Here is a 9860-nt window from a genome sequence, read left to right as displayed (position 1 = left end):
GTGTGTGTGTGTGTGCTTCTCTGTGTGTGCGTCTCTGTGTGTAGGGCCATTATAATTAAAAACTATTACTTCAATGAAACGGCGAATGTGAATTGACCCGAACTACTTAGGCCCTTAAAGCCACACAAGAAAAAAGCCACAGTAAACCAATGAAGACCATTACGTACCAAAGGCAGGCTTCCTACTGTGTCCTACACTAGGCTACTCTATAGTATTAAGTAGGCTACCCTTCTTTCGAACACCGCCGTCCGCGTCGGGTCTTCTCTTGTTGGGTTCACTCGCCGTTCTGAATCGTGACGGCGTACTGGTTTCTACCGTTGCCACTCTGAAACTAACCATTATTTTTAGTAGTTTTAAGATTGCGAAATTAAATAAAGAGCATGATGATTCACCTAGCCATAGAAAAGCCAAGCCTCGCATTCTGCCATTGTACAGAACATTCCAGAGTCATTTTATACTGTATTGTAACGTCTAAGGAAATTACATAATGACGTAATACCATTAAGGGGAATTCCCCACGCATGACGTGCCTGAAGAAGAAGAATACGCCATCATGTAGTGGCTGTGTGGACCCGTTCAGCAAGGTATCAATAATACCATGGAGGTATTATAGTAAATATAATATTTCTATGATAATACCTATTTCAGCAATAAATTATTTTGTGAAAGTGGTCCACCCAGCCAGAATGATCAGTTGGGTTCGTTCCGAACCATGATTTAAATTTCATTAGAAAGCTTGTAGCTTTTAGGTCAATTGAAAAAGGGATAACAAAAAAGCGAAAATAAAACAGGTGTCCCTAAGACCTTTTTAATTAATTAAAGACCACCTTCCTGCGGTCTGAAATTAACAAATGCCTTTTATCGTTATTATTCTAATTAGAGACCAATGAAACCCAGGTCCAAAATGTGGTTTTTAATTGGAGGGAGACCTTTATATACCTTTACATGATTTTATAAAGAAAAAAAATCAGCGGCGAGTTAGTACGAGACTGCTACATTACGTCGCGTGTCGTACGAGGATGGCTTATTATAGGCTCACTACATAAGAAGACAGGCCTGTATCCAGGGGGTGGGGATTTATGGTTCGGGAGAACCCCCCTTTTCTAGCAAACCCCCCTCTTTTCTGGCTAAACCCCCTCTTTAAATTTCCCAAATAAGTCTTTCAACCCCAACTAATGCACTGCAGACCCATCCAGACACAGACATTTTCAAACATATCTGCTTTCATAGCATTATTTAGCCAAAAATCATCTTGCTTTGGGGGTTTCGCCGACCCCACCGGGGGTTCGACTGTGGACTTCACGCCCAGAACCCCCCTCCCCCCACCCATGGAAGAACCTGGCTACGAGCCTGGAAGAAAGACGCCAGGGGTGACATGATACATTCAAAATCTTGTCAAATTTTGAAGATATTGATAGTGATGTATTCTTTCAAAGGTCTGTTTTGTAAGCTACTAGGGAAGGGGATGTAAATTGAACAAGAAATACCGTAAAACCTTGAATAGAAGCCATGGGCTTCTTTTCTAGGTCGCTTGGAAGGGCTTATTTTCGAGATGGCCCTCTTTTCGGGCCATGGGCTTATTTATTTTCGAGATGGCCCTCTTTTCGGGCCATGGGCTTATTTTCGAGATTACTTCTTTTTTTGCAAACTAAAGAGAGGAGGGCTTCTTTTAAAAAATTAATGCATGTTTGGATTATTAAAAAATATATAAGGAAAATAGACTTGAAAGGCACCCTATTTATAATATAAATATTTAAAAAATCATACTATTAAATTCATATTCAACATTCACTTTTTAAAATGTAACATTTTTGTTATGTTTAATCCTATTCAATAAAGTGGTTAAAATGTAACAGATCTAATAAAGAGAAGTTGATCACATGTACATAATGTTTAGTTACTTAAATAAGAATGGTTGTCCATCAAGAGCGACGGATCACCGGTCCGAGCGCTCCTCCATGCTTAAATACGGTACAGGCGCAAGTTATTATATTAGGGTGTTTTTTTTTTTTGGTTTTGTTTTTTTTTGTTTTTTTTTTTGGAAGAGGTAATAAGAATTTTTCATAATCAAGATGTTTATGTGTACAAAAAAAATATTTAGAACGTTCATTTGTACAAAATTACAATTTCCTAAAATTGAAAAAAAACAAAAAAACTTTGAAGACCAAGACGCGATTTCTAGATATTTTGTAATTTCAATAGCTTTGAATACGGTACGCTGCTTACAGCATCAGAATATGTAGAACTATACGCACTGACGTCTTTGAAATAATTGGTTTTATTTCCCAAGACAAGAAAGTCGTCAATCGCATAGAAATTATCGCCATATTGCATTGCTTTGGATTACAGTTGCTGAACTTCTGACAGATGGACCTTTCCGCTAAGCCCTGCCCCTTGGATACTGTTGCTAAGGTCCCACAAAACGATACAGTAGATTAAAACATATACGAAAACACGTGTGTTTGTGAAACGCGCGTAGGCCTATTCTTAGCGCTGTTCTGATTGGTCAGTTGTTAGGTTTGATTGACATTCAGGAAAGGTCTATTTGAAACAAATCCCGTGCTTTTACTACATTTAGGTGTTATTAATGTACTGATGTTTATGAAATTGTATGAGGCCTATTCTGCGAAGGTAAACATTTTTTTAATGCATGACGAACACAGCTGCGCAAGGCAAATTTTCATTTTCTATATAAAGAAAGTTAAGCGGCAAGCATGCACAAAATATGTTATAATTTTAAATCAAGGTCGGTTGGTCGGCATTAGATCTGAGCCTAATACCTTCTAGGTTCCTCGCTAACCATCGTACATTTTGTTTGGTAAAAGGGTAACCACAGCGGTGGCTCCAGAAATTTGCAGACTAGGGATCCGACATGTTTGACAGAGAAGAAGGGTCCGAACGAAATGTTGGGCTTGCGTCTAACGAAGGCGAAAAACGCCTAGTTGATTGGTTGATCAGAGCAACATTAAAAAAACAAATTCATAGCTATTAAAACAAATATTCATAATTTTTATTTAGTATTTATTGTTCTTTTCTTTTTTATATTTTTGTTTTTGTAAATTACCATTATAAAAAATTCACAGCATAACAAAAACCTGACACAACACAACATCATACAAAAATAGGCTCCTAAAGCGGGAGCGTGTACGTGTCTATTCCCTACACTGCCTTACTGTATCATGTTTAATAATAAAGTACGGTACCGAATTCACATGTGATTCGGTTATAAGGGTGTATTTTTTTTAATGATTTTTGTACAGTAATAAGGTGTTAAGATGACACATTTAGCCTTATGGGTCACAAGGCCTGAAGAGGAAAGGTAAGGTGATGACACATGACCATCATGCACCTCAGATTTACCTTTTCCGCCATCTTTAATTGCCACATCACATATAGTGTCTTGGCCTCTTCAAGATTATTATTTTATAACTCATATTTCCGATATGTCTCCTTACATACTGATCCGATTTTCTGATCGGTTCGTTGCATTCCGATCCGAAAATTCGGATTCGGTGTGAGTGCACCCAGTGGCGTAGCTAGAGGTTTTGGCGCCCGAGGCAAGGGTAGAAAATTCCGCCCCCCCTTCCCCACCCTCAATTATGTCTGCTCCATCACGCGCTAGTAGTGCCAAATCCGACAGTCTCGCATCCTGGCTCTGAGATATGGCAGGATGAGCTTTAGTCATGTAGTCATTACAGAATAGGATAAAAAAAACAAAAAAAAAAACAGAGAGAAAACGGTCTAAATGGACTACAAAGAAATCACAATCTATAAATTTACCAATAAAAACAACTACATTTAGATTCTTATTATTAACTGGAAAATATTCATGCCTGACACATCAATTTCGTCGTTTTTTGTTTTTTTTCTAAAAAGTGCTTATTTTTACTCTCATTCTCCCATTTCAGCGCTCCCAAACCTGGCGCCCGGGGCACCAGGTTCCTTGACCCCACAAGCTACGCCGCTGAATGCACCTTATAACATTGTTTCGTCCTTTAAGGACTCATCGGTGCAGCTCAGATATTTGAGACTCTATCTAGCAAACAAACCAGCTTGTAAAAAGAGGGTTAAGTTTATTATACCATGCCAAGAGTGCTGAAACAAGGGGTGGCGACGAGAGGGTGTGGCGACGGGAGCGTAGTAGGTGTGGTCCGATTCGCTCAAAATCTCTAGTAAATGATCCAGGGGGAGAAGCCCCCCACGAAACTATGACAATAATTCGGTTTCAATGGTGGATCCCCACTAGCGCCACCCCTGGCTAAAAGCACTGCGGGACAGCCAAATATAACAGCATGGTACTATCCCAAAAGTGCTCAACAAAACCTAGATTACGGAGCATTGAATCAATCTGCATACAATGTTGTTTCGTCCTTAGGCCTACATATTTTTTTTTTTACATTTTTTTTTTATTTCACTTACATTTAACACAGGTAGCTCGCCAATTACAGAAAGGACAATGCTGTATAAACTCTAAATTTTGGTTTTTTTAGTCGTGAGAAAACTAAACTAACTAAATTACCCAATAAATTAATAAGATCATAAACACTATAACATTGCGTATACATACTAAAAATAGTAAAGGGAATTATTGAGGATTTAAAAAAAAAATTTGTTGTTGTATTAGTTTTCAAATAGAAATTTATTAGGCCTACTATAACGGAGAACATCATTTCCAATTTGATATACATGTTAAGTTTTAGAAATAAGCTTGAATATGACTTTTGATTTCAGTTCTGCAAATCGGACACAGAGAAAGAGACGGGGAGCAGGAAAGACAGGTAACAAGGTGACCGCAAGGAACAAAGACTATGCAGGCGTCGTCGTCCATACATATTTTACACGTCGTCTTATCACGGAGATCCTGAATCATGCTCTGTAATTTTCCTGGAACATCGCAATCCAATTGATCACTCCCAGAAGAAATGTTCTCATCGTGGCACTTAGATTCTGCACAAGACTTATGCCTAAGTTGGGGAGAGCTTGTCACACTGCTAGGAGATTCTGTAGCCTTTATTACGGAATCAATTAACTCTGTAGCTGATTTGAAGACATCACCAGTTGATGTCAGTCTGCGCTTGACAACCTCACCAACTGCTTTGACATCATAACCCATTTCTAGAATTTGTTTGACTGCTTCTGATTTCATAGCTTCCTCGAAAGTTATTTTTTTATTCACTGATTGTCTTTTTGTAGATGTTCCCTGCTGATTTTTATTTGGTGACATGTGTTGGTGTTTCTGGTCGCTTAAGTGATTGGTTGGGTTTTGCATCCGAGCAAATTCCTTCTGAACCCTCTGTACGAAGGATTCGCCTTTCTTGCGTATCAGCCAATCACATTTTGGAAACCACTTAGCGTGCTCAATCCAAGGGTCATCATTTGGCCCCCAGCTACGTAGCCCACCACCACAGTAGAAACATTTTGTCTGATCTTTCTCCCCTACTGAAAAGAAACCAGCCTCCACTAAATTTTCCGGCGTTTGTTGACCCTCCCAGTCTTGTAAGCGAAATGTGTTAAGCCGTGCAGGTGCATCGCAATACTGTGGATACAAAGTTCGTGTAAGTTGTGGTGGTTGGCGATGATGAAGCGTCTTATTTGTATCGACGATTCTTGCCGTCTGGTTCTGTTGTGCTGCAAACAGTGGAGAATTAATTAATATTCGATTATTCTGGTTGAAGGTGAATTTACTACTGACACTGGCGCTGTCCACTTCGTCCACGTCCTCATCAATTTGAATATTTTGAACTAATGGGCATCGTGGGAAGTGTCGCTTGTGTTCCTTAAACGCGTCATCGCCAATCTGCCAGTCTTTAATTTTTCCGTGACAGGAATAACATTCAACCATGTCAGATTTTTGAGTGTAAAAGAACCCGGCTTTCGCCAGTGACGTCTCTGAAATGATTGATTGTATTGGCCAAGACAAGAAAGTCACCAATCGCGTGTCAAATATCGCCATGTTGCCTTGCTTTGGATTATTAGTTGCTGAAGACTGACACTCGTTGCTACCATCAATATCACAATTTGCCTCAAGAAGCTCACCAAAATCTCTGACATTTGTAGGTCGACGCTTGGACATGTTAACTGTTGGAGAAAAACCGGCATTAAATAAGTTCTCAAATTTGATTAGAAAACTGTTGATAACAAAAACATTAATACTTATGAAGTAAATGATCGACGGCCTGTAACTTATGGAACAAATCAAGAGAATAATAGGCATTTTGGGCATAATTACCAAATCCATTAAGCCTAAATGATTTAGGCAACATATAATGGTATATAGTGTTGTATAATCACACCTAACAGCAAAAGAGATAAACCCTAAACCGTCTTTAAAAAATGCTATATATTTTTAGATTTATTTTGAAGTTAACGAAGAGGAGTCTGCGATGGCGGTGCCAGAAATTCTCAGACGTGAGGTCAAAGTTCCCCAAGAGGGGACCATTGTCCTCTACGAGAGGACCAAGTTCTCCGACATTGATCCAAATTTATCTCATACCCCGCCCTGTTTGAAGCAAATTTTAGGAGGCATCTTTAGATGCCCGGAAAATGGCACAGTTCTCCGATAAAATAATTGGCTTCTCCTTCGGTCGTCGAGGACCACTGATCTGCGAGGAGTGAAAAAAGTTTCCCCAGCCGGGATTCGAACTCAAGACATTCTGCTGTATACAATTTTCTAAACCAATTGGGCCGCTAGGGGTTCGTTTGGGAGTCTAAATCCGATTAAAATACTGATATTTTACACTCTTTCTTCACAGCACTAGAGATCAATATGATACTCCTTCATCTTAAGCCTTCGAACAAGACGTTCGAAGATCAAATAAATGTAAAATAGGCCTATTAATAATATCAATATTATAATTACAATCACCAGAATATATTTTACAAAATTAATTATGATATTAATATTAGTATAAATAAATATATATTTATAACAACAAGCGGATATATAATTATAAATTGTAATTTTAATATACAGTAGGCCTGTATGTATAATAATGGAATAATGATAATAATAATAATAATAATAATAATAATAATAATGATAATAATAGTAATAATAACAATAATAATAATAATAATGATAATAATAGTAATAATTACAATAATAATAATAATAATAATAATAATAATAATAATTATTATTATTATTATTATAAATAATTCATTTTAATATAGAATTTACTTGTTTTAATTAGTTTTTTAAACAAGCTGACATTTTTCTTACCAAACAAAAATGCCCGGCGTTTTAGATTTGACATATCCAAGTAAAGTGCCAATGCTATTGCACATTTTTGCATTATATATAGTGTAAATTATGTGTGTCATCATATTTATTATATACAAAAATATATTACAAATGCATTGTTTAGCCAAATAAGGTAAATGACTAATGCTGTAAATTACAGATAGTGCTTAAATAGGCCGCCTACGCGTGATTACCGTATGTCTTGGCATAGAGCCAATACACTAATATTAAATATTTTTATTGCGTAATGGTGATTTCACAACAAATTCACAATTACTAATTATGTTTTTATTTACTTAAATAATAAATCTTACCTGAATGCAGCGGAACAGGTCTAGAGAGAAGCATAACTGTGACTTCAAGTACAGAACTACAGTATACTGTAACAGACGCGTCTCATGCGGATCGTGTTATATTGATTCAATAGGGATTTTCCCGAAGTTTTATTTAATTAAGTCAATACGTCATGTACACAAGCGGACGCTAAGCAGACGTGCATTATATCATCACAAGGGGTTAATGAAAATGTAGGTTAGAAAAATACAGTACATTATTTTTATATGTATATAGCCTAACATTAATGAGTACACAAAGTACCAATGTAAAATAGGGAGGTGCACAGTCATGACGAGTTGAACAACCCATTCTGACCCAAGACCCTCCGATACCGTTCGGACTGAGCTGTGAGGCCAAGTGGTATATACCCTTGGATTTTCCCATTACGACATGTTTTTTTATTAAGATATTGATGTGTGTATAAAGTAATCATCTGTGCATAAATAAAATAAACAATGTTTCCTTTTATACTAGCTGTGGAATTGTTTTCTACACACATTGTATGTGCTGTCTCTTATACACATCTAGATGTGTATAAGAGACAGTATATATATATAGTAACAAAACGCATAAAGCAAAAGTGTAGAGTAGCCTTAACTTTTAATGGTAAAAAACACAAACGTTTTCGGGCATCGCCCTTCGTCAGGTGGTACAGATAGAAGGTAAAGCAAGAATAAATACAGTCAATGCGGACGTAGGTAGGACGAGTGACAAAGAACCTGAGCGAGTAGCAAACGAACCACCAAAGAATAGAGGGTGTGAACAAAATCAAATCAAAGAACAAATACCGTAGTAATCGAATGAGTCATACAAACTGGAAGCTTATGCTATATAATGTAAAACATAAAGCAATATAAATAAATATATAGATATACATAAAAAATATATAAAAAGGCTGCAATAAACATATTAAAGTCCAAAAGCATTAAAACTAACATTAATGCCAGCTTGATTGGAGAAATCATAATAGTGATGATATACAAATTACTCTCAGAATGATGATCATCATTCCTGATGATGACATAATTAATGTCGAAATATTGAATCCCAACACGATGGCGTGTATTTCAATACTTGGAGTATGTATTATACTTTCTTATACAAATTACTGGTGTTGTCTTATGTAAAGGATCTGATATCTCTAGAAAAGAATTATAACAGAAAATCATTTATAAAAAACCAGAATTGGCCACGTATTCCTTAGAATTATAGATGATTGTTTCCCACAAAATCATGTATTAAGAAAGATTTTTAATAGGAACACTGTTAAGATAAGTATAGCTGCATGCCTAATATAGGATCTATAATCTCTGCCCATAATAAAACCATACTAAAAAATGACAAGGCAGAAGACAACTGCAAGCTATGCAATTGCCGAAACCATAGTGAATGCCCACTATCTGGGAAATGTCTAAGTAGCAGCATAGTATACCAAGCTACAATTACTAGGGACGGCAATAATGAAGTTGAAACATACGTTGGTCTTACGGAAAATACGTTTAAAAAATAGATACAATGGGTATACCTTCTCATTCCGTAATGATAAATACAAGAATAACACTTTACTTAGCCAATATGTTTGGAAGCTTAAAGAAGATAACATAAAGTACAAAATTAAGTGGCGTATATTATCTAAATGTAAATCATATTCCAACTCTACCAAACGATGTAACCTTTGTATACAACAGAAGTATTTTATTATATGTCAACCCGAAATTTGTACTCTAAATCAAAGGAACAAATTATTCAGTTCATGTAGTTCTTGTTACGATATACTACTTAATCCTATAGGCTTTCTTTTATCCATCTAAACAAGAGACTTAATCACTTGGGAATTAACATACTTTTGTTCTGATAAACTGTCACAATCTATGTACTTCATTATTCCTTCACTCAGAGTCTTTAACCCAGTGTTAAATGTTTTATTTGTCTATCTGCTCTGCTATAATACTGCTATATACTGCATTGAGCACTCTTGTCTACAATCAATCCATATTATCCATCAATTAATTAATCGATCAATTAAGTATTAATTACTTGATTAAGCAAATCAATAAGTTCATCGATCAATCAATCAATCAATCATTTAATCAACCAATCGGTCATTCAATAATAACAGAAGCAAACAATTAATTTGTAAATTAATCAATCAATCACTCAAACATATAACCAAAAATCAATCAATCTTTAATTTCGTACAAAAATATCACCAAATATTAGGCCTAGGCCTATATAATTTAAAAGATTAAGAAACTAAACTCCTTGACCATAGTGGTTTTTT

At 36.1% G+C, this 9860-nt stretch overlaps 1 protein-coding gene across 3 annotated transcripts in view; it reads right to left on the bottom strand.

Moving 5' to 3' along the window:
* Positions 1–4370: 4370 nt before the first annotated feature.
* Positions 4371–9860, bottom strand: part of LOC117118109 (putative inhibitor of apoptosis) — a 7070-nt gene continuing 1580 nt past the window's right edge. The window contains exons 1-2 of one of the 3 annotated variants that reach the window (XM_033262608.1): positions 7558–7689; positions 4371–6078 (exon numbers count right to left, since the gene is read on the bottom strand). In XM_033262608.1, the coding sequence (XP_033118499.1) occupies positions 4697–6078; positions 7558–7591 (1416 nt within the window). In that variant the 5' untranslated portion in view covers positions 7592–7689 and the 3' untranslated portion in view covers positions 4371–4696. Of the gene's footprint in view, positions 6079–7222; positions 7300–7557; positions 7690–9860 lie in introns of those variants that run through there. The other 2 variants (XM_033262607.1, XM_033262609.1) reach the window with 2 other exon arrangements.

The sequence above is a fragment of the Anneissia japonica genome, unplaced genomic scaffold (assembly GCF_011630105.1).
Source record: "Anneissia japonica isolate Jap-2015-1 unplaced genomic scaffold, ASM1163010v1 scaffold287634_len692169_cov176, whole genome shotgun sequence".
NCBI classification, from domain to species: domain Eukaryota; kingdom Metazoa; phylum Echinodermata; class Crinoidea; order Comatulida; family Comatulidae; genus Anneissia; species Anneissia japonica.
The sequence above is the reverse complement of the archived record's forward strand: the minus strand, read 5'-3'. Positions and strand labels throughout refer to the sequence as shown.